General features: G+C 35.0%; 1 protein-coding gene and 1 long non-coding RNA gene across 2 annotated transcripts; one reads left to right on the top strand and one right to left on the bottom strand.

Annotated features, from left to right (window-relative positions):
- Window positions 1-655: 655 nt before the first annotated feature.
- On the bottom strand, window positions 656-22,674 carry LOC104903328 (uncharacterized). The gene is made up of 3 exons (XM_010691344.4): window positions 21,645-22,674; window positions 1,023-1,547; window positions 656-940 (listed from the first exon to the last, which is right to left on the bottom strand). Exons 1-3 carry the CDS (start codon window positions 22,410-22,412, stop codon window positions 827-829), a joined length of 1,407 nt encoding a protein of 468 aa, XP_010689646.2. The 5' UTR covers window positions 22,413-22,674; the 3' UTR covers window positions 656-826.
- On the top strand, window positions 14,109-20,471 carry LOC125493150 (uncharacterized). The gene is made up of 3 exons (XR_008967486.1): window positions 14,109-17,681; window positions 17,851-19,401; window positions 20,127-20,471. It is a non-coding gene; the product is annotated as an uncharacterized LOC125493150 (long non-coding RNA).
- Window positions 22,675-24,190: the final 1,516 nt, after the last annotated feature.

Genomic DNA, 24,190 nt, shown 5'->3' with positions numbered 1-24,190 from the left:
TGAGAACGACGAACGAAGAAGGAACGAATGACGAACGAACGACGATCGACGAATTGAAGATTGAGCCGTGAAGATCCGTGAGGGAGTAAAGGACGGAGGTTTTTTTTTTTGAAGAGAAGAGGAGAGAGAGAGAGAGAAAAAAAATGGGCCAGCAGAAGAGTAAATGAGGGTGAGAGAGAAGGAAGAAGGAAGGACATTAGAGAGGAGAGAGAATGAGGGAGAGGAGAATGAGCCCGCTTAATATGGTAAGCCTGCGCTTAATTCTTTTCAAAATTATTTTAAAAAAAATCCCATAAAGGGCTACGTTTTTTTAAAAAACGCACGCCCTTTATCACATAATGGGCTGCGTTTTTTAAAAAACGCAGCCCTATAAGCCATAAAGGTCTGCGTTTTTTTAAAAAACACAACCCTTCACTAAAAGGACTTCGGTTTTCTTTAGAAACACAGACCTTCATAAAAGAAGGGCTTCGTTTTAAAGAAAACGCAGCCCTTCCAGCGCATCCCTTCCTTTTTTTTCCCTAGTGCATTAAGTTTTTTTCCCGATTCGCGGGTCTTCAACATGAACATTTGTTTCTCTCTTTTCTGGATTTACTTTACAAAAATCTAGCACTATAATCTAGTTGTCAATGTTCTAACTAAGACAATGTCGCTTAAGTGAAGATAAGGCATATAAAATTGGTTAAGTATGGTAGTACGTACATAAAATATCAACAAAATGAGAAATTGCCAAAAAGAGGGTTCCTAAAAGTGCCAATTTTGGGCAAGCCAAGCAAAGTCCCTCAACCTTGTATTTTCAAAGAGGTTTCCATCGAGGCAACTGGAAGATCTATGCATGCATCATTATGAGTTCGTCGTCTCTACATTCTCTAATTAAAATCTCCAAGCTGGTAAGAACTTTAGGAGGTAAGACATCACAACACTGCCTCCTTGGTGCCTGTAACTGAAGAAAAAAAAGGAAAATAAAAATTCATATATGTATACAAATACAAATTATGTATTTTAAGTCAAAGGTGTGCTTTTACCTGCTTTATGCTGAGATATCTTGAGAATATTGTGATATCCTTTAGTTTTTTAGGCGAAGTCATTGGATCATAAGTACAATTCTCAGGTAATACTATTTTGTATTTGCTTGTGGCTATTGTTCTCTTTTCATGCACTTCATCAAGAAAGAAAATTGTGGATCCTCGACATCTATCAGGATGAATAAACCTTGTGCTAAACAAATAGTTTCCCGCTGCTCCTTTTTTCCATTGACTGAATGTATCTTGAACACGTAATACATCATGCAAGTATAAATGTTGGTTGAAAACTTCTATTGCATAACCCCAAGAAACTGAAATTGTCCAAGAAAACCAACGATCATAGCATACAGTCTGTTGTAGAATCCTCCCAGAATCAATAGTAGCTGATTTAAAGAGATGGTGAAGAGCATCAATTACTGACTTGTTTGGATATATGGGATCAACTTCATCCAAATGTGAGAGCGATACTAGTGGTGCTAAAGGATGAGAAGCTAATAAACCAAAGATATTGCCTCGGACATCAACCTATAACAAATTCAGGAATCCTAAATATTATTATGTGAATTTTTATGCTTTTGGGCTTATAAAATTACATGCAAATGTGTCAATCCTTTTAGTTTCATGTCAGTGATATAATTAAGAAGACAAAAAAAAAATCTGGGAAGGGGGGGCATATGCTTCCTACTCACAAACAGTGGCGGAGTTAGAATGGGTCACGTAGGGTCACGTGACCCCGCGAATTTCAAAAAAAAATTAAAAGATTTTGGTAAAAAAAAAATAAAAATTAACAAATTTGTTGCTTTTGACGCAAACAGTACAATGCCAGAAAAGAAGGAAACTTTGGCAGACAAAATTAAAGTTATCTTGTATATTGTCTGTCAATTGCAGACTTACTTTAATTTTGGGTCCCAATTCCCATAATCCTCAAGCTTTTAATTAAAAGAACTTATAAAATAAAAAAATCTTTTAATTTTCAAAACTTATCACTTTCTCCCTCCTCCCTTTTTCCCAAATACTCATGTGAGACATTTCAGATCTCACCCTCACTGCCTCAGTCCTCCTCCGACCTCCGCAACACGCGTCCAACTCTCTACTTCTCCTCTGACCTCCGCGGCAACCATCGTCCATCAGGTATTGAAAGAGTTTAAAACTTTAAATTTTAATTTTTTACATTGTTAATTTCCTATTTCCTATATTGTTTATTGTATATTTAAAATCTTATTTGGTTGATATTACTTGTAATATTTGGATACATGTGTGAATTTTCAAATTTGTGAAGTGTGAATTTGTGATTGATGCACTTTGTTGAGATTTTCACTTTTTGTGAATGTGTGAATTTGTATAAATTAGGTAGTGTTAATTATTTTATAATTTTCTATGATGATTTAGTTTTCTTATGATGGTAATTTATTAATTAATTTTCATATAGTTTAATAGTTAGTTCATGTGTTAGTTTGTATTAAATTATGAATATAGGAAACAATGAGTGATACACCTAAATCAAAAATCAAAGGCAATGGGAAAACAACCCGATTTACCACAAGGTTTCCTTGAGTTGTAAAATTTTATAATATTGAATATCTTTTATCTTTTTTTGTGATCCCCGATTTTGAAATCCTGGCTCCGCCACTGCTCACAAAGCCCCCTAAGTAATCACATTTTTTATGTGGAAACACTTTTTGAATCACTATGTCATTACAATTGAACTTATAGAATTAATGGTTTCTTCTAAGTCATGCTCCAACATTGAGCGTAGTAGTCAATAAAGGGTGATGAAGAACTAAGAATCAATTTCCTAATTAATGCGAAATAAAGGGCATTTTATGTTGTTCGTCGCATGAAAGCGCAATTTAATACTTCCTCTGTTTTTTTATAATTGTAATATTTCACTTATTTGGAAGTTTCATATTGATTGCAACATTTTCTTAAATGGTAATATCTTCTCTCTATATCTGTTCCTATGACATTGGTCCTATATTTTATCAATCTCTTGTTGGAACATTTATGGTGTGATGGGTTTTCATGCTCATATGGTCATATACTAGAAGAGGAGGATGTCTAGTATGTTAAAGATTAGAGTACGCAAAAACGCAAATACACATGGAAAAACCAAGCAAAATAGAAGGTTGGTCGCGGGTCGCGACCAGTGCATTGTCGGGACTCGCGATATGTATCACGAGTCGCGACGGGTGTTCTGTTTTGGGGACATGAAAAGGTGCGTTGATGTTTTCTAATCGTTGTATTGTGTACGTTATTCGTTTAATGACTATGAGGATTCTTAATCAGTGGATTAAAGGTCCTTAATCAGTTATTAAAGGGGGGTTATGAAAATAACAACTCCAATCTTGAAGGGAATACATCTATATAACCTTTGTGATTCCTATGAGGAGAGGGTAGTAGAAAATAAGTTTTTCACACTCTAATCTACTTGCTTTGCTTGAGAGAAACTTTGCTAATTTCTCTTGAGTGTTCTTCATAAACTCTAAACACAGAGTTCTTGTTGATTCACTTAGAAGATCATCTAGTGAATTGTTCTCTCCATTGTATCTCATTAGTTGTTTCGTGTTAACCCGGTGATCCTAGAGGGGCGAAATTAAACTAATTGGAAACCGTAGTTTCCGTGCCTTTGAGTGGTATATCCGGTTCCGTTGTTGATCACACCTAACAATCTATTAGTTTAATTTCTTCTTTTTCGGATATGGCTCAATCACTCAGGGACATGACTATGAAATTCCAAAAGTTGGACAAGTTCGAGGGGGTGGGATATCGAAGATGGCAAAAGAAGATGCACTTCTTGTTAACCACTTTGAATGTGGTGTATGTTCTTTCAACACCCATGCCACCATTTCCGAAAGATGGAGAGGAAAAGTCCATTGAGACTACAAGGAAGAGACTAAAAGTCGGAGAATGATGACTACATTTGTCGGGGTCACATTCTCAACTCTCTTACCGACCCTTTGTTCGACCTTTACTAAAACGTGGAGAGTGCAAAGGAACTTTGAGATGCTCTTGAGGCCAAGTATTTCGGAAGATGCTTCAAATAAGAAATTTCTTGTTAGTAATTTTAATTCATTTAAAATGACTAATGATCGGCCTATTATAGAGCAACTTCATGAAGTTCATCATATTTTGAACCAAATAAGATCACATGGTATGGTGATGGATGAGGCAATTGCGGTTGCCTCAATCATCATAAATTACCAATCTTGGAAAGATACAAACATTCTTGAAACATAGAAGGAAGATATGTCCATGGAGCAATTAGGAACTCATCTTCGTATTGAAGAGGGATCCGGGCTCAAGATGGGGTTAAGGATACTACTCTAGTATTCCTAAGTCTACCGTAATTGGTAGAGGTTGGTGGGTCTAGTAAGACCAATAAATCCAACAATAACAATTCTAAAACCAATTTCGCAAACAAGAAGAGGAAGACCCTCACTTATTGGATATGCAATGGTCCTCATCTCATGAGGGTTGTCCTTCTAAGAACAAGAAGAAGACAAAGAATGAACAACCTAGTGTTGTTCAAAACCAAGGTAACATTGCACATGAAAATGTAATTGAAGAAATAAATTTTGTTGCTATAAATTCTGAAATTATGTTTGTGCAGTTTGATGATTCTTGGTGGATAGATTCAGGAGCCTCTAGACATGTGTGCAATATAAAGATTCTTCAAGTTTTTGAAAGATTTGGATGATGGTCCGATCTTGTATATGGGGAATGATTCTACGGTAAAGGCTAAAGGCATAGGCCAAGTAGAATTGTTGTTAACCTCGGGAAAGACTTTAACTCTCCGGGATGTTGTCTATGTACCGGAAGTTAGGAAGAATCTTGTGTCAGGAGGTCTTTTGAATAAGTTTGGTTTTAAAGTTTTTTTTAGTCGGATAAGTTTATTATTTCTCAGGGTGGTATTTTTGTTGGACAAGGTTTCTTTGTAATGGAATGTTTAAATTTAGTATTGTAATAAAATTGATACTAGTTCTATTTACATGCTTGATGTTTCTTCTCTATGGCACAATCGTTATGTCATGTGAACTATCGTAGATTATATGACATGTCTAAAGTGGGTTTAATACCTCCTTTCGATTTAAAGTTAGAGAAGTGTAAACATTGCTGCTAAATAAATTACAAAAATCCTTATCCTAGTGTGACTAGAAAACGGTATTGTTAGAATTGGTGCATAGTGACTTGTGTGACTTTCATAGTTCACCTTCTTTGGAAATAAAAAATATTGTAACTTTTATTGATGATTTTTCAAGGTTTTGTTACATATATTTATTATTTACTAAAGATGAAGCACTAGAAAAGTTTAAGACCTTTAAGACCGAAGTGGAACTTCAACTTAATAAAAGTTAAAAGACTTCGAACGGATAGGGGTGGTGAATACTATAATCCAGTTATTTTAGTTCCATAGGTGTAATTCATGAAACAACCGCCCATACTCACCTCAAAGTAATGGTATAGCGGAAAGGAAAAATAGGGTCCTAAAAGAAATGGTTAAACACATGCTTTCTAATTCGGGTCTTAATGACGGTTTTTGGGGTGATGCAATTTTAACTGCATGTTAATTTTAAATCGAGTTCCTAATAAAAGGAATAAGACTACCCCTTATGAACTTTGGTGTAAAAAAAGCCTAATCTCAATTACCTTAAGGTATGGGGTTGTAGGGCAATTGTCAAATTGACGGAACCTAAAAGGAAAACTTTAGGTGAAAAAGGAATTGATTGCATTTTTATAGGCTATGCGGTACATAGCAAAGCCTATAGGTTTTATGTCATTGAGCCCAATGACTTTGTCTCTATTCATTCTGTGATAGAGTCAAGGGATGCAATATTTGATGAGACTAGATTCTCATCGATTCCAAGACCAAAGGACATGATACCTAGTACTAGTTCCAATGTTGTGGATGACATTCAATGATCATGATACTACAAAACCGAAAATTAGGAAAAGTAAAAGAATTAGAAAAGAAAATCTTTTGGACCGGATTTTCAACTATATTTAGTTGAAGGGTCAAGGGAGTCAATTTCGACTCAAATTTCATATTGTTACAATATGGAGGAGGATCCTAGGACCTTTGATGAGGCTATGAAGTCTCATGATTCTGCTTTCTGGAAAGAGGCAGTGAATGATGAAATGGATTCAATAATGGGTAATCAACTTGGATTTTAGCTAATTTACCTCCGGTTGCAAACCCTAGGTTGTAAATGGATTTTTGTAAGGAAAAAGAAAATCGATGGAACCATACTAAAACATAAGGCCCGGTTAGTGGTCCAAGGTTTTAGGCAAAGATATGGTATCGATTATTTGATACTTATGCTCCGATAGCTAGAATAGCTACTATTAGACTTTGTAGCATTAGCTGCGATTCATGGTCTAGTAATTCACCAAATGGATGTAAAACTGCTTTCTTAATGGTGAATTGGAGGAGGAAGTGTACATGAATCAACCTGAAGAGTTTGTGGTCAAGGTCAAGAAACTAAAGTTTGCAAATTAGTTAGATCTTTGTATGGTCTTAAACAAGCACCTAAGCAATGGCATCAAAAATTTGATGAGGTTTTTTGTCTAGTGGGTTCAAAATAAATCAGTCGATAAGTGTGTATATAGCAAATTTGATAATAAACGGTAAAGGAGTTATAATTTGCTTATATGTTGATGATATGCTTATTTTTGGGACTGATTTGGAACAAGTGGAAAAGACCAAAGTCTTTCTCTCTTCTAGCTTCTCCATGAAAGATTTGGGTGAAGCGGATGTTATTCTAGGTATTAGAATAATAGAGAAAAGGTCTTTTCTTTATCACAATCTCATTAATTGAGAAAGTGATCAAGAGGTTAAATGAGTCAAATTCGAATCATTTTTGCTACTCCCATGGATCCTAGTATTCACTTGGTTCTGAGTAGTGGTACTCCTATTTCACAATTGGAGTATGCAAGCTTAATTAAAAGCTTGATTTGTGTTATGAATATCACGCGGACGGATATAGCTTTTGCTATTGGCAAGCTCAGTAGGTATACTAGTAATCCTAGTATGTTGCATTGGCAAGCATTGAGAAGAGTGCTAAGGTATTTGAATAAAACCTTGGATTATGTCATAACTCGGATGCTAGTTGGATTTCCAATCAGGAAGATTATTCATCCACTAGTGGATGGGTGTTTCTTCTTGACGTAGGTGCTATTTCATGAGCATCCAGGAAGCAAACATGTATAACGGATTCCACTATGGCATCGGAATTCATTGCATTGGCATATTGTTGCCAAGAAGCGGAATGGCTAAGGAATGTGTTGAGTGAGGTTGACTTATGGGTCAAACCTATGTCACCTCTTGCTATTCATTATGATAGTGCATCAACCATAGCTAAAGCTTATAGTGAAGTCTACAATGGCAAGTCAAGGCACATTGGAGTTAGACACAGCTATGTGCTGGAAATGATAAGGAATAGTTGTATAACTATTAAATTTGTTATGTCTAGTTAGAACTTGACGGATACGTTTACTAAACTGTTGTCAAGGGAAAACAAAATGAACAAAGGAATGGTCTTAAGCCTATTGAAAAACTTATGGTGAAGGAAAACTCTATTTGATGTCTAATACAACGTTAGATCTCAAATTCAAAGAGGATAGTACTTCTCTAGAAGGTTGGGAGCACTTGTTTAACACATCCCAAGGTTAGTGCTTGTTGCTACAATGTGGTATAGGTAGTTATTATTAATAAATGTTTGATAAAGTGTTCAATTGTAGGAGCATCTTCGTAAAGATTTACCTATATAAGCTAGAGGTTTGGCCACTTCACCAAGTCTAAGGCTTGACTTGGAACGCTTATGAATGGATATGGACACCAAGGCTTCACACGTGTTGGAGGTTAAGAACTTATTTTATGTTTATGTGTATTAATATCAAAAATTTGTGGTGGTTATATGATTTAAAGCTTTGTCTATCATTATGATCAATATTATTATAAAGTTACTTTTACTAAGTGGAAATTCAGTCGTAAGATATTTCCATGATGCATGAGCATGTTTGTTTGTGGTTTATAGCAAGTTGAAAACTTTTCAACATTACCTATAAATGGGAGGAGGATTGTTGGAACATTATAGTGCAATGGGTTTTCATGCTCATATGATCATATACTAGAAGAGGATGAGGTCTAGTATGTTAATGATTAGAGTACGCAAAAACGCAAATCCACGTGGAAAAATAAAGCAAAATAGAAGGCCATCGCGAGTCGCGACAGGTATTGCGGGTCACGACAAGTGCATTGTCGCGACTCGCGATCTATATCGCGAGTCGAGACGGGTGTTCTTTTTGGGGACGTGAAAAGGTGCGTTGACGGTTTCTAACCGTTGTATTGTGTACGTTATCCGTTTAATGACTATGAGGATTCTTAATCAGTGGATTAAAGGTCCTTAATCAGTGATTAAAGGGGGAGTTATGAAAATAACAACTCTAATCTTGAAGGGAATATATCTATATAACGTTTCTGATTCTTATGAGGAGAGAGTAGTAGAAAATTAATTTTTCACACTCTAATTTACTTGCTTTGCTTGAGAGAAACTTTGTTAATTTCTCTTGAGTATTCTTCATAAACTCTAAGCACACAGTTCTTGTTGATTCACTTGAAAGATCATCTAGTTAATTGTTCTTTCCATTGTATCTCATTAGTTGGTTCGTGTTAACCCAGTGATCCTAGAGGGGCGAAATTAAACTAATAGGAAAGCATAATTTTCGTGCCTTGGAGTTGTATATCCGGTTCTCTTGTTGATCACACCTAACATCCCTATCTTACGTTGTTCGTTGCATGAAAGCTTCATATTGATTGCAACATTCATGTAAAAGACAAGACGGAAGTTGGGCCACCTCTTGCTGAATCGTTCCTTCAGAAAATTGACGACACCTCCCCCCCCCCCAAAAAAAAAATCACTCCTGAAGGGTGTGAAAGGGTTAGTGAGTGCATTTGAAATATGAAGGTGGTTTTCATGTACCCACCCAAATTTTGTTCATCTAAATACCGAGGTCAAGGGCACCATAATGGTGGCTCTTAGAAGTCACTTATAGGATCGGTTGAAGCTTTGTCCCCATCAAGCCTATATGAAGGTCGATTAGCAACCCGACATGCATTTTAAGACATTTCATTGATGTGTTGTAGGAAATTTTGTAAATCCACTTGTGTATTGTGGAATATAAACCTGTCATGAAGCCCACAAATCATGTTGTTATAGAGGAGAATATCGTCGGGGCCTTGCAGGAGGACACTACCATTATCTTTACAAGCCCACATCCTCCGATAGATGAGACACCTCTCATCATAAGTCGATAAATTGCAGATCCTCGTGTGGTCTCAGTGCACCTGCATTCTTTGCAAAACCTAAACACTCCCTTATATATGAAGAAAACCCACACTATCCTACTTTCATCTAATTTCAAATACAAGAAAAACCCTTGCTTTAATTTTAGCAAACTCGAAAATATTAGAAGGCTTTTGGTTTGGAACGTATAATATCACCTTGTTCTTGTATTTGAAATTGTTTTAAGATATATGATTTAGAATAAATATTTCATCTCTATTTTACATATGCTATTTAGTTTAAAGCATAAAGATTTTGAAAAAAAAAAAAAAGTATATAATGTGCCATTAAAGAGATGTTATATTAAGGAAAGAGAAAAGACATATTTGATTGAACATAATGGGTTCTTCCTTTTTTTTTAGAGGGTAATGTTATATGTTGCCCTAAGGGCTATATATAAGCATTAAATGCATGTCTTAAAATGAAAATATTTAAGAATTCCTAATAATATTTCACATTATTTGAGGTAATAAATACTTGATTCAATTTTTTATTTCCATTTTAAGCACCTTATATATAGCCCTAAGGGATATGTATATCATTTCCCCTTTTTAAATACGAGTCGGGGGAAAAAAAAAGGTGTATGTTGTGCATAATGCTATAGAATTATATAATGCTTTCTTTTTTGTTTAACTTGCTATATATATCATTTTTAGAGGTCCGTATTTACTTGCTTCATATAAAGTACCTATGTTGGCTTTTTTTTCTTTAAAATAAAGGTAGATCCCATATTCGTCCACCAAATTTTCTCCCTATACTTTTTATACTAGTATTTTGGCCTTGACGATGCTTCGGATCAGTTATAAATATCATACATATTAGTATTCCGCCTAGTGAAAAATTAGAAAATGGGCATTATGGCATGATAAGTCATTTTAAAAAAACGAATACTGAGGAATTGGGGATAAAAGTAACAATTTCAATGGAATTGGGGTAAAATAATGTTATTACCTTGATAAAAATGCTCGAGATCAAAAGGTTTGTCTATGTCTTTATAGTTATATACGATTATAAGACTTTATCATGTTTTACTTTGAAACAATAAACATTGAAATTGTAGTAGATTGGATGTTAAACCTTTCATTTCATTTCAAAAGCCATGTGTTCGATTCCTTGTAGCTACACATTGTTAACATTTTTAAAACGAGATCATAAATATGCATATTAGAAGTTTCAGAAGAGTGCCATATGGCACATACATTTGAGAGTGTCATGTTGCACGTTTCTTTGATAGGAACGCCTGTTATTAATAGATTGTGTTCTTAATAAAACATGTATTAGGCATAATATCTCGAATTTTTTATGCAACATTTGCTTTTTTGGTGAATGGATTAGAATAATTAAATGTTGCATCTAAAAAAAAGGGAGGTAGCATAGTTGTGATGTGGTCGCAACACAAATCATAATTATGTAAAGTAGTTTCATTAGACATTCTACTGGAAAAATGGATAATGATTTTGAGTCGATGAAGTAATTTTATATTAGAGTGTATAATAAATTTTTAACTAAAACTTTAATTGATGGTCCAGTGTCTCTTATTTTGTCGAGGAACCATAAAATGCCACAAACAACCCTGGTTTCTCCCCTTTATTATTGTCTGATCATGTGACTTTCTTTTTTTATGGGAATTTCTACATGGTGACATCTTGTCATGGAATTTTTAGCGGATTGGAAATGAAAAATTAACACTCTCTCAGTTGACCCTATATCGTTGTGTTAAAGGTGACATTAATGACTTTTTCCATCCAAGTGACATTAATTTTAAAAAAAACAGCAAAAAGTTCCTTTTTTCGCTCCTCCTTAAACAACCAACCCCTTCCCACTGAACACCCCTTGACTCCCTCATCACCTATCTCCTCCTTCCTGCATTACCATGCACCTAACCCGCCCTCTTCCGTCGCATTATAAATCCATGAAGCTATCTCCTCCACCTTTTGTGTCGGCTCTATCGGAGCAATCAAACCTTTTGGAAGAATTATTATCCTCCCTAATGACCGCCAATCGCAAGAAACTAACTCCAACTGTTAGTAATGATGCAGAACAAAGCCTCTTCTTTCGCGGATAATTTTTATCCTCAAAGTTATCTCCTCCATCCCTCCTTCGCACTCTCCACCCTCCCCTTTACAACCCGACCCCCTCCTTTTTACCCCCCAGCCCTCCCTCAATCCTATGCTTTTCTCATCTCTCTCTCTCTCTCTGTCTCTCTCTCTCTCTCTCTCTCTCTCTCTCTCTTACTCGCATTCTCTCTGAAAAGGAGAATTCGAATATTCTAGAAGGTTCTTGAATTAAACTACTGCATGTGATGAGAGTCGTGTTGAAGAAGATATAATGTAGAGTTTTTGTAGGGGATAATGTTATGGTGGAGTTCGAATAAAATGTTGTAAAGGATTTATGGAGCAGGTCCACGGCCGGTGGAGGTTAGATCTGGGCGGTGGCCGACAAAATGGGAGGAGGGGGAAATACAAGATACAAATGGAGGTGGTTAGGAAGGGGATGGGGGTGTCGGGAATAATAATTTTCCCTTTATTTTTTAGTTACATAACAATTTGTTGTTGGCTCATTAATTTCAACTTTTTTTGTAAAACAACACTGGATCACTTGAGAGAACGTCAACTTTTGTTTCCACCGCATTGATAATTGCAAAGCAGCATGTCACCATGTAAATTTCTCTTCGTTAAAGAAGGAAAAGAAAAGAAATTCAAGTGAATCGCATGAAATCATAATTTTGGATGATGTATAATATCTTCAAAATGACGGGTGAATTTGGTAATTGATGAATGTGTGTCTACGGTTTCATATTCTTTCATTATCAATGGCAAAATTTGTGGTTTTATGTCTCCTGCTACAGGTTTGAGGTAGGGAGACCCTTTATCTCCCTTCTTATTCATCTTAGTGGCAGATGCATTTTCGCAGATGATTAAGTAGAAGGTTGATGCTAGGGTTCTCCATGGTGCTAAAGCTAGCAGAAATGGCCTGTAGGTATCTCATCTTCTTTTTGCAGACGATAGTTTTCTCTTCACAAGAGCCACCGAACAGCAATGCTTGCCAATAGTTGATATACTTAACCAATATGAAAAAACATTCAGACAAAAAATTAACTATGAGAAGTTAAAAGTGTTGTTCAGTAGAGTAGTTTGTAGAGAGCGAAAAGAGGAGTTGATTAATCTGCTCCAGATGAAGCAAGTTGATAAGCATCAAAAGCAAGTTAAAGCCCTAATATGTAGGTTCGTCCTTACTGTGAGGGAAATTCAAATAACATGATGTTTTATAGTGTCCTGGATTGAGTGTGGAAGAAGTGGCGTGGGTGGAAAGAGAAACTACTATCAAGAGCAAGGAAGAAAGTTTTGATTAAAGTATTTAAGCAATTTCCACTTATCTTATGGGGGTGTACAAGTTTTCTATAACTATTATTCATGAGAGTTCACTTATGGTTTGATTTTGATGGGGCGGCAAAGGAGAAGCTCGAAAAATGCACTGATTTTGAGCTCAGATGAATTGTGCAAACTGAATTATATGGGTGGGAAGATAAGTATGGCGCCTCCTTCATTATATAAATTCCCTTCATAGACGTGTCATGAAAGCAACATATCATCCCCATAGTGATGTGCTTATAACAAGTTTGGGACATTCGAATAGCTTCTCGTGGAGAAGTATTTGGAGTGCTAAAAGCTTTGGTAGAAGGTATCATGTGTGGGTTATAATGAGCAAAACATTGATATTTGGAGAGACCCTTGGGTCGGAGATGAGCAGGGGAGTTTTATAGAGAGTGAGGAGATTGATGGGTTAAGTGTAGTTGGGGATTTAATTGATTACAAGAAAATGGAGTGGCGAATTGATTTAATTGAGCAAGATTTTATTAAGAGAGATATGAAGTACATCCTAGCTATCCCTTTAAGCTCTCATGAAGGTATCGATGAATTCATGTGGGCATATTCGAAAAATGGGAGTTATACGGTCAAAATTGCGTACATGTTAGGGAATGGAGGGAATTTAGGTGACTTTTGTGGTGCTTGGTTAGAGCCCGCCACTTTATGTGGAGAGTGTGTACAAACTCATTGCATGTACGTGCAGCTCTCAATGCTCAACATATTATTGATGCAGCGCCATATCCTTATTGTCCTGACAAAGATGAGACATCGTACCATGCGTCTATGGAGTGTGTAGGTTTCGAAAATTGTGTAAATATTGCAGTTTGGAAAGATGATTGAGGTGCAAGATGGATCCGAAGATGGTGCAACGAGGTGGTTTCCTTGCGTGGAACATTTGGTTCGAGCGAAATAATTTTATATTTGAAAACAAAAGTGTGCCTCTTGAAGTTTGGGCTCAGCGAGTTTACCGTCAAGTTGAAGAGCACAATACTTATACCCAACGTATATATGTTGGATCGAAGAATCAGCATATTTCTAGCCCGAGCAAATGTTGTGCCCCGTCGGGAAAATTGGTGAAGGTTAACACGGATGCTTCGCTAAGTGAGGAAGGTTGGGTGTGTAACAGACTTGTTTTTAAAAGTGTTCATTAAATACTAATTATATTTATTAAGTTAATTATGATCTTCATATTCATATTTTATTTGGATTGGAAAACTATTTTTATTTGTTGCGTTTGTAATATATTTATATATTTAATTTTTGTAAAATTATTATCTTTAATTTAAAATTTTGTTGGATGGTGTTTGCCTAAACTACGAAAATTAATAGCTGTGATTTATCGATTTGGATTGGTATCCCTACTTTTTATTCTCTTGTCGGTTTAATTAGGAAACCAAATATCCCCAACCTTTTCCTCCTCCTGTCTCGTCATTTCCACGAAGACAAAAAAAAAAAAAAAAAAAAAAAACCAAACCCAAAATCTCTCTCCCGTGAAAACCCCAAAACCCAAATACCCCTACCCTGTTTCTCTCACCTGCGTCGACTCTCTTGCCGACATTCCTGAAGCTCGTCGGAGCTTCCTTTCTTTCTCCCTCGTGCGGTGTTGTTGCTGTGTTTCAATCCCCTGCTCGCGTCTTCTCACTCCTCTTCGTGGCGATTGTGTTGTGTGCGCTGCTGCTCGCTGCTCTGTTCACGGTTGTGTTGCCGCTCTCGACGCTGTTGTTGGGTGGTGCTCCGTCACCACCGCACGTTGCCGTCGCCACTTCTAGCCTTCCTTCTCTGTTCTCGCGTTGTTGTGTTTTTGCGCTGCCGCCATCGTGGCGTTGGTCCTGTAGCACGAGATGGTCGAGTTTCCCCCTTGTCGGTACTAACCCCGTTTGACCTCTCTTTTGAATTGGGTTTTGTTCTAATTGAAGTTTATAATATCAATAGTTTGTTGATTATGAAATTATGACATTAGTTAAATGAAGCTTTGTAGATTAATTGATTGATTAATTGTGTGGTTGTTCTGACAAAGAATAAAATGTACTTTATCTCTGGTATTGTTATTATTGTGGTTAGTATTGTTGTTGTGGTGTTTATTGTGGATATTATATGCTAGTGGTTTTGATATGGTGGTGGTTTATGATTATGAAGACATGGTTGAGTTCAAATCAATTTTGGGATCATGGTTCAATAATTCAATTAGCTTTGTTTTGAAAGTTTATTTTGTTAGATTGATAATTTCACTAAGGGAGTTTCCATTATATGATAGTAATTAGTTCACCAAATAAATTGTAGTAATGTTATCCTATGTGATAGTGTTTATATGAGTTATGACTTCAACTAGTTGGTGGTTTAATTCGTTTAGTGAATGAGAGTAATCAAGGAATTATAAGTAACAAATTAAATTTACATTGGTCTCCTTGTTTTAAAAGTTAGATATCTAGATCATTGGAGAAGTCGTTATGGAGTTCAAGTTCAAGTTGAGAAAGTTTTATTTATCTTGGAGATTGATGATCAACTATGTATGAAATAACTCGGAGGTGGTATTAATATTCATAAATTAGAGTAACATTATCTTAGAAAATTGATTTTGGATATTGTGACAACAAATGGTTCCTAAGTAGATTAATATAATTAAGTTAGATTAGTGGTTAATAATCACCATAATAGTTTAATATGTGGGTTTGAATCACTAGGTTGGATATAAGTTGTTAATTACGTAAATGAAATCTTAGATATATGGTTTAAGTAATCTTATTAGTGTTAAGAGGTGTGTTGAATATCAAATACATTATTGTAGAGATGAAATCATGTTCTTGGTTTTGTTTATGCGATATATGACAGTTGTTTCTATGTTGTTGTTGATGGAAGCTTACTAAATTCTGGAAAGGTGGCATACCTAATATATAATAAGAAGAGTATGTGTAATTCACCGTAATTTTATGGATTTTAAAAATATATTTTAGTATTTATATATTTATATTTAAACATAATTTAGTTGAAATGATTTATTTATTTAAAGAAGGTTGACCATTTTGAAAGTCATGCTTTGAAAATATTTTTGTTTACGCATGCTTTGAAAAATGTTTGAAATATTAATTGGATTTGAAAAATAAAATTTAAATGGGCTTGAGGAACCCAAATTCTAGGTGGATTAGGAAAATGATTTCTATTGATGTTAGGTTTTCTAAATCATTAATCCTATTCATCATAAAGCTCAAAAAGAAAAACCTACATATAAATATCTTAAACACAATTATTTTACCACACAAATTTTCTCTCTCCTCCTCACACTTCCCAAGGGTCGGTTCTTTCTTTCTCTCTCTCTCTTCCCTTCTTCACGTTTTCTATGTGTCTTCTTCCAATTCTTTGTGTCTTATTCAAGAAATATTTTCTTCTTCACCAAGAAACGTCACAATAACACCACAATTTCCACCACCACCACCATGTTGTTGCTGCTGCCGCCACTGCTAAGGGTTGTCGGCGCCCCTTGTCTCCTTTGTTCCTTTGATTTATTGGTTTAATTCTTTTCTTCCTCAAGTTTTGATTAAAGATTATGTTTTTATATTTTATTTTAGTACTAATTATGATTAATAACTTTAATTTACCATTTTAATGATGAATCTGAGATTATATAAAATATGTATTGAAAGAATAAAATTTTAGATTTGATTATTATCTTTAGATTGAGTTTCTAATTATCAAAGCATGAATTTTTAGGGTGTTAAAGATTGGAAAATCATAGTAGCATTTATAAACTATGAAATTGATTTAAACTATGAATTTAAGCATGTTTGAAGAGAGATTTAAAATTTTATAAGTTGTTGGAATTTTAGAAAGGGCATTATTAATGGAGTTTTATGGATTTAATGACTAGTATAGTAGTACTATGCTAGGTAAAATAAGTAATTGAAGTTTTAATGGTAACAACATGGGGACATAAAAAAAGAGAGAGATGGATGGGGTTTCCTTCGCTTTTGGCATAGTGGGCCTATATTTTTAAAGAGGATTTAAAGTATTGTTTTTGAATTATATTGGTTGTTTTAGGCGGAGATTATTCAGTAGATGATTTTTAAGGTGATTAAAGGTGATTTACCAATTTGCTCACAAAAGGTACTTACATATCTATGTGTTATGTGATGTAGTATCATGATTTTTAGGAAGAAAAGTTGTATTATGTATAGGAACTTTGTAAGTTCATATGTGATTTCTATTATGGTTAAATTTTACATGTTCTATGCCTGTGTGCAAATATGTTGATGACGAGATTTAATTATGAGTTGATTATCATGTTTGTATGGAATATTGATGCAAGCATGTTGGTTGGGAACTTAATTTAATTTATTAATTCACATGGGGGAATTAATATATTTATCATGTTGGATCATGTTGAATCATGTGTTCTCTCGTATTATTATTTTCACTATTTTATGAGGACTATGGGCCTTATTTGGTAACTTGATAAATTATGCCTTTGAAAGGTAAGTTGGTTGTTTGCTAGGTTCAACAAATAAGAAAGATTGGAATAAAAGGAATTAATCTTGGATTGTAAGTTGTGTGATCACTTATTTAATCCGAAGATAAAAATGACGGTCAGTTGTGAATGTTTGATCATATATGTATGTGTTACTTGTGTGTCATAACAAGTAATAAATTGTAAATCACGTAAAGTGTAACTTGGGTAGTAATAAACTTTAGACTGATGTACGTCTGAAGTTGGACAATTAGGAGTTGGAGTACATGGTGGTAGCCCGTGGCTTTAATCTGGGAAACAGATTGATCACTATTCCTATTTTTCAAAGGTTCATCGATATCGCAGGTCATTATGGAGTACGAAGTCATGCCCGTATTTCGTCTTCCGAGGTGAAGGCATGTTTTGGTAGGACAACTCGGTCCAATAACTATTCTATTAAAGTAATAAAAAGATGGTTAAAGTTAAGTTCAGTAAAAGTTATCTGCAAAAGGTTAGATTGTTATATTATTATTTATCCATGCTTATTATTTATTAGTATCACTTTAGGAATATTTATTATTATTACGTAGTACCCAGCTTTGCTAATTACGTGTTTTATTTGTGTATGTTGATCATGGTTTTGCCTTTTTGATTATGTGATGATCCATTTTGGTGAACAGAATCTTTAGAGCATTCACATCTACAGGTTTGGAGATGTTGCATCATGGGAATCTAGGAATGGAAAGTTTGTGTAACAGATTGTTTTATCTATTGTTTTAGTAGGAACATATTATATTAAATTTGGTTTTGAAGTTAACATATATAGTGTGTTGGTTTGCATACTTTGTTTATTAACTATATTAAAGTATGAAGTTTAGTTATATATGTTTTCCGCTGCAAAATTCTGAATAAGTCGATACATTATCACACGGATAATAATCCTTTGGTAATTCTCTATGTTTTTATGTTGAAAAAGTATTTTTGAAAAAGGAGATTTATCGGGGTGTTACAATATGGGAGTTATTTTACCTAACTATGGATTAAATTAGATAAGATGTGGTTAGTAAAGTATTTTAGTTCGATAACTATAAATGGAATAATATAATAAAGTCGGCTTATTTAACTAGTGAATCACTAAAGTAAATTAGTGCGTGTGTTTTACTACGTAAATTAATATAAGTTGTGACTTACTTTAGAGAAGTTTCACTTAGATAAGGAATGGTTTTCTAATTAGTAATGAGATAAACTTGTTCTCTATGATTATAGACATGGGCCGTAGTTGAATTTGTTGTTAAATCTGTTACTTGGAATTCCACTAATAGTATAATATGAATCAAAATTGATTGTTTTCATTAACCAACCTTTGATTAATGACCTGGAGCGTGATGTGTAAGTTAACTCTCCTTAGTTAATTTTAAGTGAGAGACCTATTGCGGATATTGTTGATGTTTGATAATCTTTATTATCATTATGGAGATGAGTGTACATAGATATTTGTCAAGTGGAAAGGAATATGAACTATCTATATGTAAAAAAGTATGTGATGTGTGGAATTGATTTAATAACTCTCATTAGTTAATTCTAGCTGAGAGACCATTTGTCATTATTGTTGATAGTTATCGAGCATGATTATTTGTTAATCTTTGAGTTCAAAGTCCTATGAATGAAATTGGATTGCATATAAAAGTATATATGTGTTAGTTTGAAATGCTTACTTGTAAAGATCTTATGTGAGACAATTATAGTTCTCTAAGGAGAAGTTATCTTGTTTAGTTTGTCGTTCAAAGATTGTTAGGAATTATTGTTAGGAATTATTATAAGTATGGATGAGTTGCAAGAATTAGCAGATTGAAATATTAATGATAATGAGAAGTGATCCATAGGGGAAAGTAGCCTCGTCTGAATCACCATGGATTGTTCACCATGGATTGTGAACCTTGGGGGAGCCCAAACAGGGAAACCTGTCCATTGCTCTGTGGGGCGATAACTAGGCGATATATCAGGTAACGTGAAACCTATGGATGACTGATTGAATCAGCGGAAATAGGTAATTCGGACTAGTCGCGGTTATTGGCCAAAAGTAAAGCGAATGGTTGGGTGACGACCCCCACTGTCGGAGTGTAAGCTTCGTCTCCTCCGCCGCGTTCTCTTTCCCCTTGATTAAAAAGAAAGTTATCTCAAATTATGAAAGATATATCGATATTGGATTCTCGATAAGGAATCGTATCGTGGTAAGTTATTTCGATATTGGATTTCCGATAAGGAATCGTATTAGGTAGGTAATGAATGTTTATTCAGTATTTGAATATGAATATGGATATTGGTTTCTTGATAAGGAAGCATATCATGGTAAGTTATATTGATGTTGGATTCCAGATAAGGAATCGTATCTTCTTATTAGATTCCTGATAAGGGATCATATTTTTGTATTGGATTCTCGATAAGTAATCATGTCATGGAGTGTTGTCTTATTATTGAATTCTTAATAAGGAATTATTTGTAGAAGTATAAGAAAATAACTGATATAGTATTTGAGAATCTAAGTTGGATTTCTCACAAGAAATAGATTTAAGGAAATAAGTCATATAACCTATATCAGAGTTGGTTAACTTAGATTCCTCATAAGAAATTGTGATATGTGGAAAGCTAATTAAATGAAGATATATAAAACATGTCTCCGTTTTGCTTGTTGTTACATGAATGATGGTGTGCTATGAATTGAATTGAATAATGGTATTGCATGTATGTGTCCGACATGACTAAGGACATACTTTGTTATGACTTGTGTGATTAATTTGAGCATCATGATTGTTGAGTCGTTTTCAAGTAAAAGCCACCAAAGCATGTGTTAAGCTTATTTACGGGTCTAGTACTCAACTTTGCTGATGTGTGTATGTTGTTTTGTCATTTATGTGACCTGTCACTTGGTGAATGGCAGTTTCCTTAAATGTTTCAGGTTGGAGCCCAGAGTTGTTTTTTCAAGAGTTAAAGGTATTATCCATTAGGAAGATTACTTGTGGTATTGTATTTGTTTTCGAGGCGAGGACACTTGGCTTTGTAACAGTTAGTTGTTAATTATGTATTTTCGATTTGATGATTTTAAGAGTCGTTAGTGCTCCTGATTTTCTATTGTGTTGCTCCGCGAGAGCGTTGAGGTGGTTGACTTATCGGATTTGGAAATATTTTATTTAATGAAATTGTAACAGGTGCATATTATTTCTCGCTTTAGAGTTATCCTATTTTCAAAGGAAACTTTGTCGGATTTTTTATAAAAATTTATTAGAATAAAGTCTGAGAATTAGGGCGTTGTTGTAATAGTTAATTAATTTGAATAGAATGGGAATTGAGTTCCATACTCTCTGATGTAATTCGGTGAGTGTAATGGTAATAGTCCGGGTTATCTTGACTAGAGTCTCTTTCGATGTGCTTAATCCATTGTAAGCTGGTCGGGGAAATTCGGGATATTACAGGGTGGGTTTGGGTGTTGTAGCGCAGGACAAGGATGGGAGGGTTTTGTTCTCGGCTGTGAGGAGATCAAGAGCTTGGTGGCTGCCCGATATTGCGAAGGCAAAGGCCATTCATTTGGATGTGTGGTGGGCTAAGAAGCAAGGTTTATAGAAGGTGATTGATGAGTCGGATTCACAAGTTCTCATTTCTCGCCTATCTAGAGTAGCTCTCTATTACTCGGACTTTGATGTTACCTTTGGAGACATCATTTCTCTTTGTTCTGATTTTCATGCTATTAGTTTTTATCATGCTAAAAGGTTGGGAATTTTGTATCTTACCACATTGTGAAAGTAGTGTCTTAGCTTTTGGTTATGAACAATGATGGTAAAACATTGTCCTTGTATTGTATCTCCTTATGTACTCATGGACGTTTTGTTCGTTGATTAATGCACTATTCTTTGTCCTTAAAAAAATATCTTCGAGGTGATATAAAATAATCAGGTGTCTCAAGTCTTGCTCCGACCTAACTCCAATTTAAGAAAAACTTCGTGAATATAATACAAAGGTAATAGACTAACCAAGCTTTAGATAAAAAACAAACTATTTATTAGACTCGGTATATACTCTGGACAAGGAAAATTTTCATTTATTAATAATTATACCTTAAAATGATAACACTAAATAATACTTGTTCTAGTGGTTAAGAATATAGAATATAAACTTAAAGTCACAGTATAAAAACTTATACAACGAAATTTCTCATTTTCTTAATTGTACGTGGATTATATGGAGTAAAACAGTCCTAGGTAGAGACGTAGAGTGTCTCGTGACGCCGTTCATTATTTAGGATGTCTTTTAATATATTAGTATAGGTTCTCCAATCCCTCAATAGCTCAATGAAAGCAAACTCGAAGCAAAGGAAATTAAAAGCTGTCGGCTAATTTGGGCAAGATATGAAAACCAAGACGAGCAAACACATAAAAATGCTGAAGAATGCAGAGAAAGCTAACCATTCGATTCATATTACCTGATGAAAACCACGTTCAGGTGTTAATCCAACTCCAAGCTCAGCTAAGCATGCATGAATCCTTCCATCACTTCCATAAAGATGATGATACCGCTCCAAGCAAGAATCCAAAACCTTAGCTAGAGCCTTAGCCAGAGGAGCGCTTACCGCAAATCCGGCTCCCCAAAAAGCCATATCAAATGAATTCACCTTATTTTGCTCATAAATCTCTGAGCTCGACCCAATGTAGTACCACAGCTCGTGATCATACTTAGAAAGTGTGCTAACCAAATTCTCCGGGAAGAAAATCGTGTGACCGTCTCCAAAGACATACCATCGGACATCCGAATGGTTTAAATTAACAGTTTCTGATACAATGCGTGCGACACGAATGGCAGAGCGGTACCCATGTTTATAGGTGTAGCGAAACCGTGAACTGTCCTGAGAAACACAAACAGGGGGAAGTAAAGAACTGTCATGGGTGTGATTTAGTTCCAGTGGTAAGCCGTCGACGAAAACACACCCTAGCATTCGATCAGGTTTCCACCAGATCTTCACAAACTCCTTTTGCTTCAGCCATGATGTTCTGGAAGAAGCTAAGCCAAACACTATATGTTCAAGAGAAAGAGGAGGTGACAAACGTGATGACGAAACAAAAACATTTCTGAAATCAGAGTTGGTCCACAGCAAGCTTAATGATGTGAGGAAATATAGCAGTATGCAGATACAAAATAATATTGTTAGAATGAAAATGACAGGTAGTGAAGAAGGAGATTTCATTTCCTTCATATGGAGTATAATATATGAATGGTAGATTTATTGAAGAAAAGCTTTACTGCAGGAAATGGTGTATTTTAAAACCTTTATGTGTAGTATATAATGGGAAACGAACGAAGTTCAACACACACAATTCATTATGCAAGTGCAAAGGTGCCTAAAAAATAAGAATTCCCCTAACTGGTGGCGAAAGCAAGTATCACATGAAGTGCCGTGTTTGTTGGTTACTCCACCAATTATTAAAGTGAAACGACGGTTTTCAAAGCGAAAAAGAACAATAAGCTCATTTCCTTTTTTTTTTCTGAAATTGCATTGAATTACTTTCTCGATTATTATTAATGTTGGAAAAAGTAAAAATTTGTAATATTTAACTTTATTCTTTTAAATAGCACCCAAAAAAACACAACGTCTATATAAGACTAATATTCTTTCAAATCAAGGACTCAAGATACATGAGTTATTTGATTTAGGTACGAAGTTTTGAAATGAATTATAAGGTACTTAATTATTTGGTTGATTTGAATCAAAATGGTAAAATTTTAGGTACACAAGTACACTTTCTTACTTGGCAGGACAGAGCAAGTCAATCGCAGGCGAATCATTAAAATCTAATGATATTTCGAGTCAAGACCAAACGGGCCAGGATAAAACTAGGCCCTGATCCAATAAAATCAAATTGGCTCATTATCTTACCAAGTGGACCATATTCTCTACTCTAGTATCATCATCACTAACTCTATAATTGATGTAGAATCTTGATATTAGCTTGGAACTTAAGTATAGAAAGGACAACAATTGAGTTTTCTTTTCAAATCTAAGTTTACGATCATGATATCGTTATCAACTGGTTAAAATAATTGTTGCAGCCATTGCGATATCAAGTGCATTTTATTGGCACGACAAAGATGAAAGTTTTTCGCGCTCTTGTTTTCTCTCAACGTAATCTCACGTTGTCGCCATGGCAGGATCTTCGAAAGCTAGAGCGAAGAAACAATCTCATCCACATCAAAATCAGAAGAGAGGTCCTACTAGAGCTACTGAAGGAAGGAAAAAGCAATTGCTGAGTTACATGGAGTTGCTTCTTTAGTTGTGGAAACCCCCAATCTTGATGAACCTACATCGCCGAAGAGTTCATTGAAACTTTTGCAGCAAGAGAGTAAGGAGAAGAATCAGTTATAAGAATGGTTAACGATAATGAAGAAGACTCGGACAAGGATGGATGTGATAGAACAGGGTAAGCTTCAATCTCGTAGTCTATTCAATGAATTTGAAAGAGTTCAGGATTTAGATAGTAGTATGAATTCTGGAATGGATAAACATGTGAATGGAGTTGAAATACAAATTGATTTTGAGGACGTGAAAGAAGAGATAGAATTTTGAGAGAATGCAATTGTATGTTATGTTATAGGAGTGAATCCACCTTTTCCAGTCATGGAGGGTTTTATTCGACGTATTTGGGGACATTTGGTATAACAAAATTGCTGCAATTGGAAAGGGTCTCTCCATTATAAGATTGGAAACAATGGAATATAGGGATGCCATTCTCAAGGGAGGGTTTCAGTTCTTTGCTAAGAAACTAATGGTAGTTAAAGCATGGCATCAGGACATGGAACTACAGAAGGAGGAAATAAGGAGAGTACCTATTTGGGTTCAATTACCTCAATTGGACCTAAAATACTGGGGTGAGAAGTGTCTTTCTAAATTGGTGTCTCGAATTGGTAAACCTGTCAAATTGGATCAAGCAACAACATCCAAAGATAGATTGAACTTTGCGAGGATATTGGTGGAGG

The sequence above is a fragment of the Beta vulgaris genome, chromosome 9 (genome assembly GCF_026745355.1).
Source record: "Beta vulgaris subsp. vulgaris cultivar EL10 chromosome 9, EL10.2, whole genome shotgun sequence".
NCBI lineage: Eukaryota > Viridiplantae > Streptophyta > Magnoliopsida > Caryophyllales > Amaranthaceae > Beta > Beta vulgaris.
Note: the sequence above shows the minus strand (reverse complement) of the source record. Positions and strands in the feature narration are given on the sequence as shown.

Coding starts and splice junctions, on each gene's coding strand:
- LOC104903328 (XM_010691344.4), bottom strand. CDS start 22,412: ATGAAGGAAATGAAATCTCCTTCTTCACTACCTGTCATTTTCATTCTA. Junction 1,548..21,644: donor CTGAACGTGGTTTTCATCAG/GTAATATGAATC, acceptor AATTTGTTATAG/GTTGATGTCCGAGGCAATAT. Junction 941..1,022: donor GATATCTCAGCATAAAGCAG/GTAAAAGCACAC, acceptor TTTTTTCTTCAG/TTACAGGCACCAAGGAGGCA.